The 21307-nt window shown below is 39.0% G+C and overlaps 1 protein-coding gene across 9 annotated transcripts in view; it reads left to right on the top strand.

Annotated features, from left to right (window-relative positions):
* Positions 1-21307, top strand: part of IDE (insulin degrading enzyme) — a 95677-nt gene that overhangs the window by 61468 nt on the left and 12902 nt on the right. For 8 of the 9 annotated variants that reach the window (XM_006073692.4, XM_044935322.2, XM_044935323.2 and 5 more), the window contains 8 exons: positions 3343-3445; positions 5392-5514; positions 7398-7480; positions 11306-11450; positions 13911-14021; positions 14960-15080; positions 19262-19353; positions 20320-20431. In XM_006073692.4, the coding sequence (XP_006073754.1) occupies positions 3343-3445; positions 5392-5514; positions 7398-7480; positions 11306-11450; positions 13911-14021; positions 14960-15080; positions 19262-19353; positions 20320-20431 (890 nt within the window). Of the gene's footprint in view, positions 1-3342; positions 3446-5391; positions 5515-7397; positions 7481-11305; positions 11451-11929; positions 12075-13910; positions 14022-14959; positions 15081-19261; positions 19354-20319; positions 20432-21307 lie in introns of all 9 variants that reach the window. The other variant, XM_006073691.4, reaches the window with a different exon arrangement.

The following is a 21307-nucleotide window of genomic DNA, read 5'->3' as shown; positions in this document are numbered from 1 at the left end:
TACACAGAAAAAGAACAGTTGGAGGACTAACACTGCCAGATCTGAAAGCTTACCCTAATGCCATAGTACTTAAGATGCTTATAGTACTGTCATAAAGACAGACACATAAATCATTGATTTTTGTGCCTAGATTTTTGTGCCTTTTTTCTTCCTTTGTTGTGTATCTTTAAAAAATATGATTTAATATCTTGATATTGTAGAATTCTACTAGTAAGAGGATAGAATTTATCTAGTTGAATCCCTTTTAAAAAGTGATGAAACTGAATCCTGGAGACTTGCCTAATTTAGATCTTAACTGTGATTTTGGCAAGATCTCAAAGAGAGTCATGGTATCAACCAGAATTTGTTTCTGATGGCCAGGTCTGTGCAGTTCCTACTAATTCTTTTTTAAATTGGTCACAGTTACCTGTGAAGCCTCTTCTCATTATCGGCTATCTTCCCTCTTTTCTGTCTCAGGGATTATTTGCAAAGGTGTCATGAGAATTCGTCCCTTGGGAATGATATTGCCTTTTAATGTCTATAGATTAATAATGTCAAGATTATTTCTGAATGGGTCCCATCAGCAGTGGCAGCTATTCTTTCCTCTGAACACTTCTAAGTGGCTGACTTGAACTCACCAGTCAGCATTCATTCTAGCCCACTGTTTCTTTTTCTTAGTATTGTAAGTTTCAGTATGAAACTAAAGGATCATTTTCTCTCATATTTCCAAGGATCCTATTAGTACCATGTGCTGTGCTGTGCTGAGTTGCTAAGTTGTGTCCGACTCTTTGGGACTCCATGGTCTGTAGCCCGCCAGGTTCCTCTGTCCATGGGGATTCTCCAGGCAAGAATACTGGAGTGGATTGCCATGCCCCCCTCTGTTAGTACTGTAGCAGTAGCCAATGCTTTGTAGATGAAATTAAAGAATAGCATTGCCCTCCTCCCCCACTAGGAAAAAACTCATCGAGACTAGGTTTGTTTTTATTATTATTAGCATAATTAGGTTTCCAGCAGATAGTCTAAGGTGCTGCAGTGTCCATGCCAGTTTTTCTCAGTTGTCTGCAGTTAAACATACTGTAGCTCTCTGTGGGGTACCTCAGTTACTGTGCCTTTTTTCTCCTAATTGAGGTCCTCTTGTGCTTCCACACTCTGATTTGTAGATTTCTGTATGTTTGACATGTGTCTAATCTGTCTCTTCTGTTATTTCCCCTTCATAATTTGTTTGAAAATATATACATACTCTATCATTTTATTTCAGTTTTTAATTCCTCGATGATACGCTAACTCTTGGTCTCTCTTTTTGTTAGGCCAATATTTGGTATTTACCTAGATTGAGGAGCCTCATGGTAACATTTCACCTGTTACCCATACACTTTACTTTGGTGTCTAACTATGCAAATTTCTCAGGATTGTACCTAGTGAATTGCCCTTCTCCCCCTTTTTTAACTTCCTTGTCAACCTACATTGTCTGCTTCTTTCTGTGTCATATAGTCATCCTCCAGAACATTTGGCAGCTTTCCCTGAGTTTTTTCACTTTCTCTCTCAGAACTGAGTTTAAAGTTTCCTTGTTCCAGAAGGCAAGTCCACTGCTGAATGAATGCTCCAGTCTTCATAAGTTGTAATCAATGCCTTGTTCATTATTCTGATGCATGGGGCTGTCATTCAGGGAAATCACAGCCATCTGTGTAATAAACTTTTCAAAATCAAGCATCTCATGGAAGAGAAGATGGGAATACCACCTCTCTACCATCCAATTCTACTTCCTAACACATATTTTTAGGTGTCTTCCTAAGAATTAATCCATTCATTCTTTGAGAAATCAGCAGGAGTGGAAGCAGTTTCTATGACTGAGTCTTAGCTGGCTCTGTCATGTATTGAGTGAATGTCCTTAAGAAACATGACGTACTCTTCATGTGGCCATGTGAGCTCTATATACATCACACGTACCCCTCATAAGGGATTCTCAAATTGCCAGCATGAATACAGTATCCGAACTCTTTCATCTGTCAGACCCTTGGATTCTTCTGTGTATTTCTGTGGAACATATTCTTATTTAGCATGTTTTCTAGAACAGATAGTGGTCAGTGGCAGCTAGACCAGATCAGGAATACTGTAAACTAGAAGATTAAGTCAGTCATTCTCACAGACAGGTGAGTCAGATTGCTTGTAATATTTACCCTGAAGCAAGTGAGAAGGCCAAGTCCAACTAGGCAGGTAGACTATTTTATCTAGAATGAATAAGAAGTAGACGGTGGTTCTGACGGTCAGGCACTGGAGTTGAGGCAATCCAGTGATGGGCAGGTGTTTAGAACACAGAGACTAGGATTCTGAAAATGAATGGGTGTTCAGTAGAGGGGAGTTTTGATTGAAAGGAGTGGACTTTGAGCCGTGAGACTGACATTCAGAGACTGGAACCTAACCTCTGGGAGGATAAGTGAGAACAAGCAAGAATAGACATGAACCTAGTTGTCTGAACTGGGACATAAAGAAGCGAAACCAATAACAGGACTGACTACATAGCAAGCCTTCCGAGCTGTTGGCCTAGCACTCTACTGACACAGTTCAAAAGCACTGCTCCCAGTCTGGCGTTGAGCCAGCTAGTCAGAGTGAAGTGATTCTAACTTTGATAATTAAAAGGCAGCAGCCTTCCCTAGGACAGGAGCTCCACTGGTACAGAGCTTCTTCTGCTTCTTTGCTTATAATCTTCTGACATTTTACCTCTGCCTTCCCTCCCTAAACTGTTTTTCCCCCTTCTCATTTCTCTTCTGTGAAGTTCCTACTAGCCCATCAGAGAAAGAAATGTTTTTCTTGGTCCTATCCCCATCTACCCTGGCAGCAGGAAGGCCAGTGTAAATGTAATACATACAGTTAATTGATGGTAGTGTCTGGCAGAAAAAAAAACAAAAGAGTACAAATTAGCAAGTTACAATGAAAGAATGTTTTTAGTTTTTTTGGTTTTCTGAATGAGCCAACAAGTTTTCTTAGCCATTTTTGTAACCTTGGGCCTAGGAAGGAGTATTTTGTTGTGCTTTTTCAAAGACTATTTTTCAACTGACCTTTGTTCCTTTTTTTTTTCCCTAGCTACTCTTCTTTTAAGATTCTAGTCAATAGCATTCATAATAAGAATCTTTTTTGCAAGCAGTTTTTCACACCCAAAATGATGGGCTATAATCAAAGGGTAACAGAGACTGTGATCAGAGACTGCTGTACATACATAGCCATTTCACCTAAGCCTCATAGAACTTACTTGGTCTTAGAAGCCCAACACATTCTTGGACATTTATTCATATTTTCATGAGTCAGATTCTATAAATTTATATATACAACATGAATTTATAGATTTTTTTTTCCATCTATTTCTAGGGTTGCAATAGTTTCCAAATCTTTTGAAGGAAAAACTGATTGCACAGAAGAGTGGTACGGAACCCAGTACAAACAAGAAGCTATACCAGATGAAGTCATTAAGGTAGGGTTAGCCCATCTGTGAAGAAGCCCGATGTGTGAGGGACACGCAAGAACATGAGCTCCCTGGATCAACCAATTCCCTGCCCAGAGTGTGGAGAGTCGTGGCCCAGCACTGTCTGTACCCTCCCAAGAGGCGTAAACAGGAAGGTAGAGAGCTGGAGCATAGGATTTACATGAAGAAATGACACTATAGCCATCTTCTCACATGTCTGTCAGACCAGCAGGGCTGTCAGACAGACTTCAGCCTCACGCAGTCAAAGATCATTGGAGTTCAAAGTCCACAGGGATGCACAGGCACCAAGACGGGCAGGAAGAGATGGAAACAGGGAACCTGAAAAACAGATGCGAGGGTTTCTGAGAGCTCATGACCTTGCTCTGAACACACATGGGAAGCAGTTTCTGGGATTCATACTGTCTTCACCTTAGGAGGGGCTATATTTTATGCCTCATATTGTATTATTGCTCTTTTTGTCAACATAGGATCGTCACAGTTTGTTTCAAAACAGGTATGTGTAGTAAATAGTATGTTGCTGGTGTTATACATCAGGAGTCAGGATTTTGTTTGTGAGTCTTACCTACTTGTCTAGTACTTTTTCTTTTTTGGTTTTCATTGGCTATGTAGCTTTGAGATTGTGTCCTTTCTTCATGGGAAGACATCAGAAAGCCTTGCTCTAACTAAATACTAGTTAAACTTTAACAATAGACATTTCTTAAAGGTAGCAGGGTAATGATGAAATAGAAAAAAGAATAAGAAAGAAAGTTGTTACTGATACTTCTCTGACATAGTCACAGTACAGGAGAAAATGAGTGAAAATGTGCATCTTACTAAGCTGTGAGGGTAGCTGATCTCCCAGGGGTTAGTGCTGGGTGTGAACTAACCCCAAAACAAGAGAAAACCCCTGTTCACCAAATTCTGACCATGACAAACCTACCCCAAATGGAAATTAAAACAAATTGATCTGGAAGCTCAGCGGTGAAATTACTTGCTGAGTGCTTACCATTCCCTATGATTCAGCCATTCTGGAGACTTAAGTTGCTACTAATAAATAATGTGGTCAACTTCCTCACCATCACAGTGCCAAAAGATCCAGATGCAGGAACCAAAATAGAACTGCAAGAGCTGCACAGTTCTGCGACATCAACTGGAGACCAGATTACTGAGCCTAGAAGCACTGGCAGTTGGTTGCTTTTTTTTTTTTTTTTTTTCAATAATAAAAAGTCTCTACAAAAAAAAAAATAATAATAATAATAAAAAGTCTTACAAGTCAGAATTCATCAGTTGTGGCCTGATCAGTCTCACTTAGCTTTTGGAAGTAGCCCATGGAACAGACCCAGCCTGCAGGTTGGGACAATCCTATTCTACAGTTAAGCTGACTTAAATCTCAGCTTTGTCATTAACCCTAGGCTTGAAATACTGGTCCACTTGGAAATTCACATGGTCATCGGGGAGAGGAGTTGGCCAGGCTTCAGAAGTGAAGTAAAAGAAACGCTCTTTAACCCAGTTTTCAAGCCACACATGCAAGTAACTTAGTATAGCTGCAAGTTTAACTCTTAGACTAACCACCGGTTGTCTGGCAGTTGTGGAAGTATGTCTCTGTGCAGGTTATTCTCCAGTTCTCTAAAGAGCTAGAGCAGATGTGATCTTCATACGTTAGCCTCTGCGTTCCATAGTCTCTGATTGTTCCTTCATGTCGGCTGATCATTTTAGAGATGTATAAAGAAGAAAGATAGATAAGTGTAAAACCTTGATTAGTTCCAGAGATTCCAACTCAAGTTTCATGAAAAGTCATTGCTAGATTTTGGAAGTAGCCTCTATATAGGGTGGCAAAGAATGCTGACATTTATTCCCTTTATTGTTTGCCTGGATATTAAGCAAAGTGAGTGTTTTAAACCCTTAAATCAGATTCTAATCACTTTTGTTTGTGTATTTTTTCACTCTTCATCCAGAAATGGCAAAATGCTGATCTGAATGGGAAATTTAAACTTCCAACGAAGAACGAATTTATTCCTACAAATTTTGAAATTTTATCATTAGAAAAAGAAGCAACGCCATACCCTTCTCTTATTAAGGTAATATGTTAGAATCAGTGATATTAAAGTTAGGGGACAGACCTATTACTTGGAGGGGACTAGAGCAATGGTTTCTTGCATTTGGTACTATATTGATTTAGGGGGCTCCCACCCCAGAGATAACAGAAGAGTTGCAGAGATAATAACTAAAAAAAATATTAAAAGGCTAAAAATGTCAAAATAAACAAAACTGCTGTAGAGCATAGACTCTAGGGAATTGTTTGCTTTGCAGAAAATAAAGTAGTAAATCTGGACTATAATTCGTGTGTTAAAATATATAACTCAATGTTGAAAGCCCTTTTTCCGTGTTCACTGAAGACCCAATAAGGAAGTAGACTTATGCTGCATCATGAAAGTTAAAGATAAGAAAGAATCTCTAAAGCCTGGAAGAGAGCATATCCAGGGGAAGCTGTTGGATTTCCTGCCCTTATAAACAATTCTTTCTCATTTTGAAAGAGTGGCTGTATGAAGTTGATGGAGTTTAAAGTCCGTGGAATGAATGATTGAGAAGGGGGTTTTCTTTCTCCAGATGTTCTTGTCATGTCATTATTTCACACCTTGGGTAGATTGTGTGGGAAAATGGATCAAATTATTACGGCACATCCTCTTTTCTAAACTTTAAAACTAACTCTTTATAAACTTACTTCCATAGACAAACATCTTTCTTTCCCTTCAAAAGACCTAACATTAAGTCATTGAGACAAAAGTTAGTGTTTAGGACTATGAAATTTATCTCAAGTAACTAGATTATTAGTGAGATAGTCACTTTTCTTTTAAAAATTACATTTTTATGAGTTAAAGGTTGGGTTATTCAAAGAGAAAGCTTATTTACTTTTCCTAATTTTTTGTGTGTTTTAAATAGGCCATCTTAGCATAAAATAAGGAGAACACTAAACCATTTATGTCTCTTCTCAGAGTTTCAAGATAGTTTCAAGTGAACTCGAAGACTATATAATCTGGTATGAATGAGTGAGTGGAGAGTTGAGGGAGTGGCTTATTTATTCATCCTTGGCTGTATTAGTTATCCATTGCTGTATAACAAATTACTCTTAACATTCAGCAGCTTAAAACCACAAACATTTATTTTTTCTCATGCAGCTTCCAAGGGACAGGAATCTGGAAGTAGCTCTGTTGGGTAGTTCTGGCTCAGGGTCTCCCACGAGAGAGATGGTTAAGCTGTTGGATGGAGCTTTGGTCGACTGAAGGCCCAACTAGGGCTGGAGAAGTCTCTTGCAAGTTCAGTTGTGTGGTTTGGGGAAGATCTTAGTTCTTCACTACATGGGCTTCTCCACGGAGTTGCTTGACACAGCAGCTGGCTTCCCCTAAAATGTGAGATCCAAGAGGGAAAATGAGTGATCGAGATGGAAGCCACAGTCTTTTATAATCTAATCCCAGAAGTATCATACCATCACATCTTCCGTATTCTGTTGGTCCGACAGAGACCAGCCCTGGTCTAGTGCAGGAGAGAGGACCACACAAGGGTGTGAATTCCTGCGGGCTGGGATCCATGTGGCCCACGCTGGAGGCTGGCTGCCTCATACCCGCCCCCCAGGGACTCCTGCATCTGCCTCCTAGTTTCGAGAAGGATAGGGGCAGGATAGTTGGTGTTGGTTTCTCCTGTCTGTCTCTTCCTCCACTGGGTCCCCATCTCTTTGACCCAGGGTGAGATAAGAGGGTAATTTCTCTCTGCTGCTAGAGTTACCAGTCATCTTCTCCAGCTTCCCATCCGATGTCTCTTGGAGAGTGCTTCAGAGCCACGGGACAGTAGCCTCTCCAGAACAAAACTCAGCTGTTGCCTCTGTCCTCCTCTTGAAGAGGATTTGATTGAAGATTTTTGTCAAATGTGCCTATATTTCCCTAAATATATTGTGTTTCCATCACAGGATACAGCTATGAGCAAACTCTGGTTCAAACAAGATGATAAGTTTTTCTTGCCCAAGGCCTGTCTCAACTTTGAATTTTTCAGGTATGTAAAATGAATCTAGCTACAAAGCTTCCTATAAAAATCAACATTTCTAAAAGTTTTCTTTGCTTCCTTAAGTACCTATGTCTGGAAATAAAAGGAATTAGAATTATTTAGCATAGACCAGGAAAGGCTGCATCTTCTGTTAAATGGTATTTTAGGAGCCAAGGTTGTTAATTCTTCCTTTCTTTTGAGGAGTACACTCTTCAACTGAAATGATTTATGTTAGCTCTTAGGAGGATCTTCCTAACCTTGAGGATTTTGAATCTGGGAAGGCTGTAGATTCACCAGAAGTTCACTGAAAAAAAATGAAATAATCCAGGGTGGTTTTTTGTTATGGTTTTGGTTTTGTATTCCTAGAGCTTGCCCAGAAAAAGAGGTAGTAGTTATTAAATGATCTTGAGTCCCTTCCAGTCCTTTAATTGTCTGGAGCCCTTAGATATTGCATTCTCTATTTCTGACTTGGTAGAAGATGTTTAGTAAAATTTATGAATAATGCTACTGTTGCAGTGATCCTTCAATATAAATCTTTAGTTCTTCTCTGTCTTCTTTATTTGTGTGATAATATTATCATTCAATTCACATTTTACTCTGAGTCTGTACTCTGTAATTTTATATTTCTAAAATTCAGTGGTCTGTTTATTTTTTTTTTTTAAACCCCTATCATCATCTAATAATGTTCACTATGATGATCAACTTTTTCATTAATTTTTGTTTGATTTGCTTGGCATGAAATTAAAGCTGAGATATGTTTTAAATGTTTCAGAAGAAGGAAAAAGAATCTCTAAGTAGAATGTTAATAGTTCACCAACAAGTATGTTGAGGTTGTAGAGATAGCAGCATTGTTTATTTATAGCGTGAGATTCATAGATTATCTAGAGCTGCACAGAGATTATTGCTTTTTTTTTTTTAATATCAAACCTGGACTTTCTGATTATGGCTTACTATTGGCAGAAAATATTACAAAGCTGGTTTTAGTTTTTGATAGTTAAAAGTGATATTTTTTAACACTCTAAGCAGCTTGCCACACTTTGCCATTTGGCTTCAGAATATCTTTTGAGAGACCATTTGACATTTTTGCATTCTCTAAGGAAATGGCAACCCACTCCAGTGTTCTTGCCTAGAGAATCCCAGGGATAGGGGAGCCTGGTGGGCTGCCGTCTGTGGGGTCGCACAGAGTCGGACACGACTGAGGGAACTTAGCAGCAGTAGCAGCATAGTTCTCAGGATTAAAAATGTCTGCTTCTCACCAATCCGTCTTGGTGTTCTGGTCCCTCTAGAGGTAAACACTGTTAGGTTTCTTGTACATTCTTATAGAAATTTTCTGTTTGTATGTATCCTTTTATTTATTTTTTTTAAAAAAAAAAAAAAAAACAACTAACTTTATTAGCTTTAAAAGCAAAACTGTTACCATTAATCACAAAGATTTCCCCCAAAATTACATTCTGCTTTTGTCACCTTGACAAGACAAGGAATGTTTAAATGTCCTCAAAATACAGAAGAGCTGAAGTTGACAAATAACACAGTACAACACACTACGAATCGCCACTGTAAGCACACTGAAATGTGGAATACACACCTGTGAATTATCGGCCAGTTTTTGGAAGTACAGTAACATCCACTACAGATGATAGTAGCAGAAAGGTAACGTCCCCCAAAATGTAACAGAAGGTCAGACATTTGCAGATAAAATAATAAATCTGACTCCTCGGTTCAGTTAACACAGAAGTGAAATGGTGGAGAAACATTTCTTGAACTTGGAGGCTACGCACAGTATGCTGCTGCTGCTGCTGCTAAGTCGCTTCAGTCGTGTCCGACTCTGTGCGACCCCATAGACGGCAGCCCACCAGGCTCCCCCGTCCCTGGGATTCTCCAGGCAAGAACACTGGAGTGGGTTGCCATTTCCTTCTCCTGTATGTATCCTTTTAATCTTTTCAGAAATAGGATAGTATCATGCATACATATAGTTTTTAAAACTCTGTGACCCATATTTAAGCACACAACATCTGGTTACAAAATAACATGTTTTAAATTAACAAGTGAACCAGGATTTAAGCATTCCACCGGAATCATGTTCTGTTTTAAAAGTTCGTTTAGGACTCTCTCCAGTTCACCAGCAAGGCTGGTGTTTCAGAACACTTCTTGGAATTGTGTTCTGAGCTTTAGCCCTATGGCTTTGAACTCCCAGATCTGGCTTTTCACTTCTACCTATGGGTGGAGGTGGGGACAAGCCCTCTTGAGGATTCTCTCCTGTTTTGGTGCTTTGCTTTTGTGAGTTGTGCCAGTAAGGTTTCTGAACTGCTATTTGCCTAAAGAAGGAAATTGTCATTGTGTATAATAAATACTTAAAAAATGAAATGACAGAGTACTATTTAGATTTGCCAGGTGGAGAATGTTTGTATAGCTTTATGATTTTCTCTTTGGTATTAATTTCTCTGGGGCTAAGCATTTTACCCCTATTTTTACTTCATTATCAGCTTTTGATGAAATTGTTGCTTTGCTCTCAGTGCCTTGGTTATATTTACCGTGCTATGGATAAAATGAAACTTATAATTTGCTGCCAGACAAACTAAGCCAAGAGACTGCCTCGGGTCCTTTGCACTGGCTGTTTCCTCAGACTGGAAAGTTCTCCACTGAGATATCCCCAGAAGCTTGCTCCTTTGCTTCTCAGATACAGATGTCACCTTATCAAAGAGGCCTTGATGAGCAATTTTATAGAAATCAGTAATCTTCCTGTCCTACCTATCACTCCTTTTCCTCTTACCCTGCATAATTTTTCTCCATAACACCATCAGCACCTGATGTATCATATTTAAATGTGTTATTTGCCTCCTCCAACTAGACTCTAAACTCTGTGAGGTCAGGGACTCTGCCTGACTTGTTCCTTCTTTATCTCCAGTACCTAGAGGAGTGTGTAACATCGTAGTAAGAATATAGTACATGTTTGTTGAATGAAGGAACCTTTTACTTGCTTGTCATAAAGGTAAGCAGTGTCACATAGTCAGATGAATAGATCATTTGAGTTAAATCCAAATCCTAACTCTGTTGCTACCAGACCAGGTGACATGAGGAAAATGATCTTTCTTATTTGAGAAATGAAGATTTAAAATTAGGTGGTCTCTGCAGTCTTGCACTCTGTAATTGTTTCCTCTCTCTTGTTGCTGTTTCTCACTTAAAAATTTCCCTGTTTTATATTTTAAAAATTTCCTATGTTAATATTTTTTTCCTGGTTCTGGCTGCAATTATATGATGGATATTATCTATTCCTTTACTGACAGTGTTCTAGTCTGTTGGTTTAGGTGGAAGCTCAGAGATACGCTAACATTTTCACAGGTGTCAGTTTTTCTCTTTCAAGTCTCAGTTTGTCTCTTTGAAGTTTATGTAATCATAGCACAAAGTTCTCAGTCTCATCCTTCTGTCCACCGTGAGTATGTATGGCTTGCTTAGAGGAAGAAAGAGGATGTGCAGATGCTGTGTCAGTCAGCTGTCGGCCATGCCTTTTCCTACCAGCCTAAACGTAGACATGCATTTTGCCCTGTTCCTACTCCTCACCTACCCTGTGTTTCTAACTTGTCAGTTCTACCATGCCATCTGGGGTAATAATTCCTTTTCCCTCTTCACTACTACCAGTACCCATGGCATATTTCAAGCTTCTTTGTTAGACATCTTGTTGTTGTTGTTGTTTTTACTCATGAGAAGAGACAGATTCAAGAATTCAAAGCGTATCTTCAGGAAGTTGTTTTAACCAGTTCCTTGATCCATCTCGAAAGGCCGTATCACATTGGGAAGTAATAAATCAGCTATTTTACTGTCAACATTTTCTTCCAGCCCATTTGCTTATGTGGACCCCTTGCACTGTAACATGGCCTATTTGTACCTTGAGCTCCTCAAAGACTCACTCAACGAGTATGCATATGCAGCAGAGCTAGCAGGCTTGAGCTATGACCTCCAAAATACCATCTATGGGATGTATGTAAGTACCCACGTCTTAGAGCCTTCCACTCATCAACATTTTTTATATTGATTTGATGGAAGCATTTTTGATTGAGGGTATGAGTTTAATTTCTTTTTAAAAAATCTTTGTGGCTAATCATATTTTCTTATCATTTAATTTTTAAGTTAGCTCTTAAGCACTCAGCAATACACCATTCATATTATGCAAATTTTCCTTGATTTCTTTTTTTTTGAACATCTCTCATCAGATCATCATATTTTTCTCCTCAAAACAAAATTGGACCCTGATTTAGGTTTAGATATCACCGATTCTATATCTGAAGTCTTGGTCTTTGACAATAGAGAATGAAGTCTTTGTAAAAGAGAAGGTTGGCTTATACTATTTCCCTAGAAATTCAGATCATGAGGCTGCATATTCATACTCTTCAGTCATGTTTCTTCATTACCATGCCACTGCTTGAGGTATCAAAGCATTTCTTTTGTTTTTCTTTTTGTTAGTCGCTACATTTATGCTGATCCTCTCCATTGCAACATGACATACCTGTTTATCAGGTTATTGAAGGATGATTTAAAAGAGTATACATATGCAGCACGCCTCTCAGGTTTGAGCTATGGCATTGCATCAGGAATGAATGCAATACTTGTAAGTAAAATGAAAACCAAAGAAAAGGCGTCACACCCGTTTAAGCATTATGTTGAGCTTGGGAAAACTATTAACTTCTGCATTTTAAACCAAGAAGATTGATGGTTTTTTCCTTGCACCTTTTTAATGATTGGAGAACTCAAGTTAGTATTAGTTCCACTAACAAACGATTTAGTAGAGTTTAGTGCGTTTTGTGAACATGTATGTATGCTACATTTATTCGCATGCTCTTCTGCTTGAAACATTTAACATATTAAACCTGAAAGCATGTTGTTCTCCCATGTATTTGAGTATATTTTCATCTGTAAGCGGAAGACACCTGTAGTTGCTGTCGTGGTGCTCAGTTTTACTTAAAGCTTCTTTGTTGTTGTTTTTCTTTCTGTTGACAGTAGTAATAAGTCCCTGTGTTCAAACACATCTGACATTTTTATTTAATTTATTTTGTAGCATTAACTACTTTTAAATGTGTTTTAAAATAAGGATTATTAAATGCATCACAAGAAGTAACTAGATCCTTTCTATTGAAATCATTTCTCTTATGTTTCCAAACTTATACCTCATTTCCAAATTAACACCCTTCTCCTGGCACACATTCATCTTCACTTTTCTTGAAAATGTATGCTTCCATAAAAACTAAAATGAGAGCATGTGCTGTGTGCTCTAATTCTATACAGAAGGTCTTAGGTTTTTTAAATTTTATTTGCAGTGACTTTTTTTTCCTTCACACAAGTAACTTTTCTGGTAGTTTCTGTTTAATGTATAAGAATGTATCTAACTTAACCATTCTCAGAGACCAGGGAAATTTGGAGCCCGGAGAACAAAGTAAAATTCAAATAGGGAAGTAGTACTCTGTGGCTTGCTTTTCTGTTGACTTTTAGTAGCATGTTACCATTCAGTTAATCATTTCCATTTGTGACAGATGGGCCTCCTGCTAGTTGTCAGTCTAGTTCCCACAGTTCCTGATGTGCTCTCCATGGTCAGTGACCTTCACTCTTGCTGAGGTTCTTGCCTATCAGTTTTCATCAGGTAGAGACTTGCAGAGATACTCTAGTCGCAGCGTATCCCTACTGCTGTGGGTGCCACCATGTGGCAGCATAACAGTAGGGATTAGGCTTTCCCTACTTTGCAAAATGTTATGGTTTCAGAGACTGTTAAATTGTCCTCAGGCAAAATCCAGGTGGTACATACCGGGTATCCTTACTTCACCTCTGTTTTGCCACTGGCTTTTGGTGCATCAGCAGAACTCCTTAAACAAGCAAGTGGTATGGCATATGGACCCTTATTGGGCAGCTCAGAGCAGGAAAAGTGGCAAAACGCCACATAAGACAAAACTGGGACTGCCTGATTTCTTAAAAGATGATTTTTAAAAAATATTTAACTATAAATGCTTTGGGGGCATATCTCATAGTTTGCTAGATAACATTCCCCTATGATGTTTACCTTCTTAACACACCAATAAAAACCTTAAGCCTGCCATTCCTTAGAAATTCTTTTAGAACGTTAAGCTTGAAATACTTTGTGTAATTAATGTGATTTAATGAGAACTTGAATTTTGATGAGACAGTGCATGCTGCCATAGTTTGGCACCAGGTAAGTTTTCTTGTTATTGTTTTTGTTTAGGAAAAGCAAAAATATGCTTTTGGGTCTTAGTAAATAAAGATGGTTAATGTTATCTTCCTAAATGTTAAGCTATATTTATGAGAAAGGAATTTCATTAAAATTGTTTTATTTTTATTTTGATACACCTGGTTTGGGGACTTCCTAAATGTTTAAAAGTCAAATTTAAGTTGTTTCATGGTATTTTTAGATTTTTAATATCCTGAACTCTTTCTGTAGCTCTCGGTGAAAGGTTACAATGACAAGCAGCCAATTTTGCTAAAGAAGATCATTGAGAAAATGGCTACCTTTGAGATTGATGAAAAAAGATTTGAAATTATCAAAGAGGCAGTAAGTTTTCTGAACTTATTTTTATTTTTTTAATTCATCAGGTAATATTGCCATGTTATGAACATTTTTGAGAAAGAGGTGAGGAGGAAAAGAAGCATTCATAACTCTGTGTCAGTCATTTCATCCTATCTTTGCTAGATCCTATATTTTTCCCAGAAAGAAAGCCTGGGAGAGTCTAGTAAACACCTGGCCCCCTTCTCTGTAGGGCCTAAGAGCTAGGACAGCACTTTCTTTCAGAAGGGAAACTGAGGTAGACCTAGTAGCTTTCAGGGACTCCTTGAAGATTTTAAGATTTCAACCCCTATTTAAGAAGAAACTTGATTCTACAGGCTGGGACTTCAGCGTGACATGATAGCCTTGTCACATTAGGGCAGACTATTTAGGCTTGATGTGTCTTCCACTTAAATTCAACTCATGGCTGGCCCAGTAGTGGATATATGGGATGTATAGCTGCTTTAAAAGCCAAACTATGACCTTCATTGTACACCCAGAGAAATTATCATCAATTTTCAAATGAAGATTCAGTAGTGTGTATATATATATATATACACACACACACACACAGCCATATTTCTTGATTAGGCTTTGGGGGTGACCTTGTAGTGAAGAATTAGAGGATGCCAAGAGATGGAGGCCCTGAAAACTGGGGATAGCTTCTGAGGGATGAATGAGGTCCCACAGTCAAGGCTGTACATGTGAAGGAAGTACATGTCCAATGCTGGGGGTAAGGGAGCAGGCTAGACAAAGGGAAAGCATGCTCTTTAAGGATCAGAGGGGAATTTGTCTAATCACATAACTTCAAAAAGGAGGAAGAAGCCAATATCCCACATCCTAGTAGCACATAATTTATGCAAATTGAAGTTTGATTATAGCTGCTCTTTTGAAATGATTTTAAAAGGATGGGATAAAATTAACAGACCCCTGTCTTCCTTCACTAGTATATGCGATCTCTTAACAATTTCCGAGCTGAACAGCCTCATCAACACGCCATGTACTACCTCCGCTTGCTGATGACTGAAGTGGCCTGGACTAAAGATGAATTAAAAGAAGCCTTGGATGGTGAGACTCTTTCTACTTATAGCTTGATGCTTTCTTCATTGTTTTCTAAAATCAGTTTGGTGTATGCTATTACCTGCTGTTTATGCTTTCTAATAACTTATAGTTCCATTAAAGAAGCCAACTGTGTATACTTTCTTTCTTTTCTTTTTTTTAACAAAAACAGTGGTAGCCTTTGAAGTGGCTTTTGTATTCAGGCAGTTTAACCACATTTGCTGTTTTCAACATGGACCCACAACATTTAGTTACTACTGTTCATAGATTTCTGCAAATGACAGTGTTTTGACCCAAGAATTTACCTTGTTAATATTGAAGTTTTCAGAAAAGGAAAAAAGGACTGAGCTTAAAAGCCTTATCACATAGAAAGAATGCTTCAGCATCTGTAGATCTATTCAGTTTGGTAAAAAATGGAAACTATGTAAATTAGCCTAAAGAGTCTTTTGTTGCTTTTTTTCCTAAAATCTTAAATCTAATTTTCAGAGGTTTTGCCTGAAAGTCCTAGATTCCTCAAGGGCAGTGAATTATGCCTTCCGTTTGTTCTTTTTATTTAGTATTTATATTATGCCCTCAGTGTGTGTCTAATGAATGTCTCTTCAATGGAATGAAATTACTTTCAGGGTTTTACTGGAAAGAATGTAGACTGATATCATCCTTTATTGTTGTTTTATCTTTTCCACTTCTCAGCATTGCTCTACCAATTAATCTTCCTTCCTACATGCTCAGTAATAAGAAAAAAGAATACTGTTGAATTTTTAATTATCTTTTATGACAAATCCTTACTTATTATGTATCACTGTGCCTTTGATGTCTTCAGTGACAAGTCAAGAGCAAAGTATTGAAGGTCATTATTTTATTGGTTGCCTCAGGCACTGGGTAGGCATATAGATTATTAAGTTCATTAACTAGAACAGCATTTACTGACTGCCTGCGCACCAGGTACCAGACTGCAGGTGCTTGAGATTGAAAAATGATCAGTTAGGTGTAGGTGGGGTTTCTTGGATCAAGGCACTCCAGTCTAGTAGCAAAGCATAAATGTAAGCAGGTTATTTTTGTAGAGGCAAAGGGACTGCTGGGAGGGTCTAGTGAAAGGGCCTTCTAGGGCAGTGCAGTGGAGTGGAATGCATATGGACTTTGGAATTAGGCCAAGATTCAAATGCAGCTTTGCCGCTTACTAGCTTAATGACTTTGGACAAGAAATTTAAACTCTCTTAAGTTTAGTATCTTCACCTTTTCCCGCCTTGGCCACTGTGCAGCTTGTGGCCTGACCAGGGATTGAACCTGGGCCCTTGGCAATGAGAGTATGCAATCCTAACTACTCAACTGCCAAGGAATTCCAGTTTTCTCGCTTTTAAAATGGGAATAATAGCATATAATTTACAGTTTATAACATCTATAAAGTGCCTGATGCATACATACATAGTAAGCACTTGTTAATTCCCTTCCTATGTTTGTCTTTAAATTTTAATCACTAGCATTAGCATCCATTGTAGCATTTATTAGCATAGTGTCCTAACGGAAAAGGAACAACTCTTCTTTACTGAAGTTCAGTTCAGTTCAGTCGCTCAGTCGTGTCCGACTCTTTGCGACCCCATGAACTGCAGCACGCCAAAGCCTCCCTATCCATCACCAACTCCTGGAGTTTACCCAAACTCATGTCCATTGTGTCGGTGATGGCCATCTAACCATCTAACGCCAAATTAGTGGATAAAAGTTAAGTAAGGACAAGATATTTCTATAGTCTCGAAGTATTTCCTCCAAAATAAGTATTATAATTATAATGGGAAAAGTAGGCATTGGTGGGGTGGCTTTTCCTAGTTGCTTGAAAAGTATACATTAGTTACTTAATTACAACCAAAAGATTAAAGTGGTTCAGGACTTACAGGACAGACATCTGGCACACAACATCATAATGAGGTGATCAATGTTTTCATCATCTGTATTACAGCATATCAGCATCATGTGCCCCGATGTGAGAAAGACACATTACCTCTCGGGTGTTCTTCTTAGGAGTACATAAATCCAATTTAATAATTGAATTATTAAAGCCCCAATAAAGGTCATTCTGTAAAACGAGCAGTACTGCTCAAAAATCTTAAGGTTGTGAAATACAAAGAGAGACCAAGGCACTGTTAAGGATGGGAGGAAACTAAGGACTCATGACAACTAAATGCAGGGTAGGATCGTGGATTAAATCCTGGAACAGAAAAGGGTTCAGTTCAGTCGCTCAGTCGTGTCCAACTCTTTGCAACCCCATGAACCACAGCACACCAGGCCTCCCTGTCCATCACTAACTCCCGGAGTTCACCCAAACTCATGTCCACTGAGTTGGTGATGCCATCTAATCATCTCATCCTCTGTCGTCCCCTTCTCCTCCTGCCCTCAATCTTTGCCAACATCAGGGTCTTTTTCAATGAGTCAACTCTTCGCATCAGGTGGCCAAAGTATTGGAGTTTCAGCTTCCACATCAGTCCTTCCAATGAACACCCAGGACTGATCTCCTTTAGGATGAACTGGTTGGATCTCCTTGCAGCCCAAGGGACTCTTTAAGAGTCTTTTCCAACACCACTAGTTCAAAAGGGTTCAGTTCCGTTCAGTTCAGTCACTCAGTAGTGTCTGACTCTTTGCGACCCCATGAATCGCAGCACACCAGGCCTCCCTGTCCATCACCAACTCCTGGAGTTCACTCAAACTCATGTCCATCGAGTCAATGATGCCGTCCAGCCATCTCATCCTCTGTTGTCCCCTTCTCCTCCTGCCCCCAGTCCCTCCCAGCATCAGGGTCTTTTCCAATGAGTCAGCTGTTTACATGAGGTGGCCAAAGTACTGGAGTTTCAGCTTTAGCATCATTCCTTCCAAAGAACACCCAGGACTGATCTCCTTTAGAATGGACTGGTTGGATCTCCTTGCAGTCCAAGGAACTCTCAATTGTCTTCTCCAACACCACAGTTCAAAAGCATCAATTCTTCAGTGCTCAGCTTTCTTTATAGTCCAACTCTCACATCCATACATGACTACTGGAAAAACCATAGCCTTGACTAGATGGACCTTTGTTGGCAAAGTAATGTCTCTGCTTTTGAATATGCCATCTAGGTTGGTCATAACTTTCCTTCCAAGGAGTAAGCATCTTGTAATTTCATGGCCACAATCACCATCTGCAGTGAATTTGGAGCCCAAAAAAATAAAATCTGACACTGTTTCCACTGTTTCCCCATCTATTTCCCATGAAGTGATGGGACCAGATGCCATGATCTTCGTTTTCTGAATGTTGAGCTTTAAGCCAACTTTTTCACTCTCCACTTTCACCTTCATCAAGAGGCTTTTGAGTTCCTCTTCACTTTCTGCCATAAGGGTGGTGTCATCTGCATATCTGGGGTTATTGATATTTCTCCCAGCAATCTTGATTCCAGCTTGTGTTTCTTCCAGTCCAGCATTTCTCATGATGTACTCTGCATATAAGCTAAATAAGCAGGGTGACAGTATACAGCCTTGACGTACTCCTTTTCCTATTTGGACCCAGTCTGTTGTTCCATGTCCAGTTTTAACTGTTGCTTCCTGACCTGCATATAGGCTTCTCAAGAGGCAGGTCAGGTGGTCTGGTATTCCCATCTCTTTCAGAATTTTCCACAGTTTTTTGTGATCCACACAGTCAAGGCTTTGGCATAGTCAATAAAGCAGAAATAGATGTTTTTCTGGAACTCTCTTGCCTTTTCTATGATCCAGCAGATGTTAGCAATTTGATCTCTGGTTCCTCTGCCTTTTCTAAAACCAACTTGAACATCTGGAAGTTCACGGTTCACATATTGCTGAAGCCTGGCTTGGAGAATTTTGAGCATTACTTTACTAGCGTGTGAGATGAGTGCAATTGTGTAGTAGTTTGAGCATTCTTTGGCATTGCCTTTCTTTTGGATTGGAATGAAAACTGTTACTAGTGGAAAAACTGAAATCCAAATAAAGTAGATTTTTTAGTTAATAGTATTGTCCTAGTGTTAACTTCTTAGATTTGATCAGCATCCTATGGTAGTGAAAAATGTTAACGTTAGAGAAAACTGGGTGAAGGGTATGTAGGAACTCCCTATACTATTTTTGCAACTCTTCTGTAAGTCTCAAGTTATCTCAGAGTTTTTTTTTTTTTTAAAAAAAAGACCTCATAGGTAGAGCTTACAATTTCTTACGCCTGTTTGCAGATGTCACCCTTCCTCGCCTTAAGGCCTTCATACCTCAACTCCTGTCACGGCTGCATATTGAAGCCCTTCTCCATGGAAATATAACAAAGCAGGTGGGTGATTGAGGTTTTAGCAATGTTTTATAGATCATTGCAACAGAAATTTTACCCTATTTGATTTAAGACTACTGACTAACCACCACAGTATGGCTATATACACATTAGTGTTGACTCGGCCTTCTCTGCCCTCTGCAGGAAGGTAGGGGAGGGTATACAAAGAGTTGAATGATCCTGGTTAACTGTGGACCTACTTTCACGGCTGCCTTCTCTGTTGTCTGCCTCGTGCGGTCACTGGAGGAAATGGGAATAATGGTCCCTACTCTAGAACAGCAGGACTGTATAGTGGATAAGAGCACATAATGTGGAATCAGCCCGGATTCAAATCCTGACTCAGCCAGTTACAAGTTATGTAATCTTCTGAAAGCGTCTTAACCTCTCTATGCTCAGTTTCTTTATCAGTATATTATGTACAAGGATTAAAGTAAATAGTACATTCCAAGTGTTTAGCACATGGAAAGCTAAACAGAATTTAGAATTTCCACGGTAGTCTGTCTCAAGAGCCCATACTCTCTGCCACTCCACTATTTTGTCTCCAGAATAATATGCCAAGGTCAGGTGCTGTTATGTGGCTGAGAAAGGATTCTTCCCTGTGTCAATTTTATTCAGAATAAAGCCTCATGCTTACCTCTTTTGCTTTGCTACAACCCCAAATATCTGTGGTGAGGGCCATTCACTTGAGACCAACTTTTCATCAGCGATACCGCTCCAACATCGAGATTGGTGCCGATGATTGTCTGGGTCTTTCTTTCTCCTCACTACCACCTTACTGACTCTGTTGCAAATCAACAAGTTCAGTTTTTATCTATTTGAGCAGGATCAAATGTACTTAAGGTTTTAAAAATCCACTTTGATAAAGTTGGTTAGTTTATTTCACACACATGTTGTTTTCATATTGCATGGGCTGCTGTCTAGTCAAGATACATTTGTGGTTTTGTAATGTGCCATGACCTGCCTTTCTAGGCTGCATTAGGAATAATGCAGATGGTTGAAGACACCCTTATTGAACATGCTCATACGAAACCACTTCTTCCAAGTCAGCTCGTTCGGTACAGAGAAGTTCAGCTCCCAGACAGTAAGTGGAAATGTTCTATCTTTGGGAATGGACTGCTTTGACATAATATTGTGTGTGATTACAGGTGGGTTGAAGTCACTTGGATGATCAAATATAATTTTATGGTAAAGATCTGCTGGGACTCTCTACTAATTTATAACTAAAAATAGATAATTCTGCAAGAAAATTATCTATAGGAGGGCCAAAGAGGTGAAATTGGAGGCAGGCAATTATTTTGATGAGAATGATCCTGAAAGTGACTGGTAATTGAGTGTAGAAGAGTGAAGAAGTGAAAAATCACAAAACTAAAAAAGTATTGACTGGGAAGCATGTAATAAAATTTATTTATAAAAAATGGAAATTAGAATTAGGAGCCCATAGGAATTGACATAAAGAATTGATGATAATATATGGGAGTTTTCAGTGTTGGGTTACTTTTGCATTAACAGTGGTTTCTTTTGATATAGAACTCATTAAGCATTATTTTCAATGTTGTTCAGAATTGTATAGTGGAAAGTATATTCGACCAGTGATGAGAAGCATTGGGTTTTTTCCCTTAAACTTTTTTCTAAAAGTAATTGCTTCCTCTTCTGACCTCCCAGCACAGGTTTTCTGAACCTTCCTTCTTTAAGCTACTCAGCACTTCTCTCACATTGGGATTGAAGTGCATCTCCATCTCCCTTGGTAGGCTGTACGTTTCTTAAGGCTGGGGTCTGTGTCTGGCTCACTTGAGTAGCTGCTAAAGCATTACCTCAGAATCTCTTTGTTGAATGCTCCAAGACACCTTGAGCACAGTGCTACTATTCTGCATAGCCAGTCGTCACAGACTGGGTAATGGCTCATTTTGAACTTAAGCTTCTTCCTCAGTCACTACAGCATGGCAGAGAGGAAGAGTCA

Source organism: Bubalus bubalis, chromosome 23 (genome assembly GCF_019923935.1).
Source record: "Bubalus bubalis isolate 160015118507 breed Murrah chromosome 23, NDDB_SH_1, whole genome shotgun sequence".
NCBI classification, from domain to species: domain Eukaryota; kingdom Metazoa; phylum Chordata; class Mammalia; order Artiodactyla; family Bovidae; genus Bubalus; species Bubalus bubalis.
Note: the sequence above shows the minus strand (reverse complement) of the source record. Positions and strands in the feature narration are given on the sequence as shown.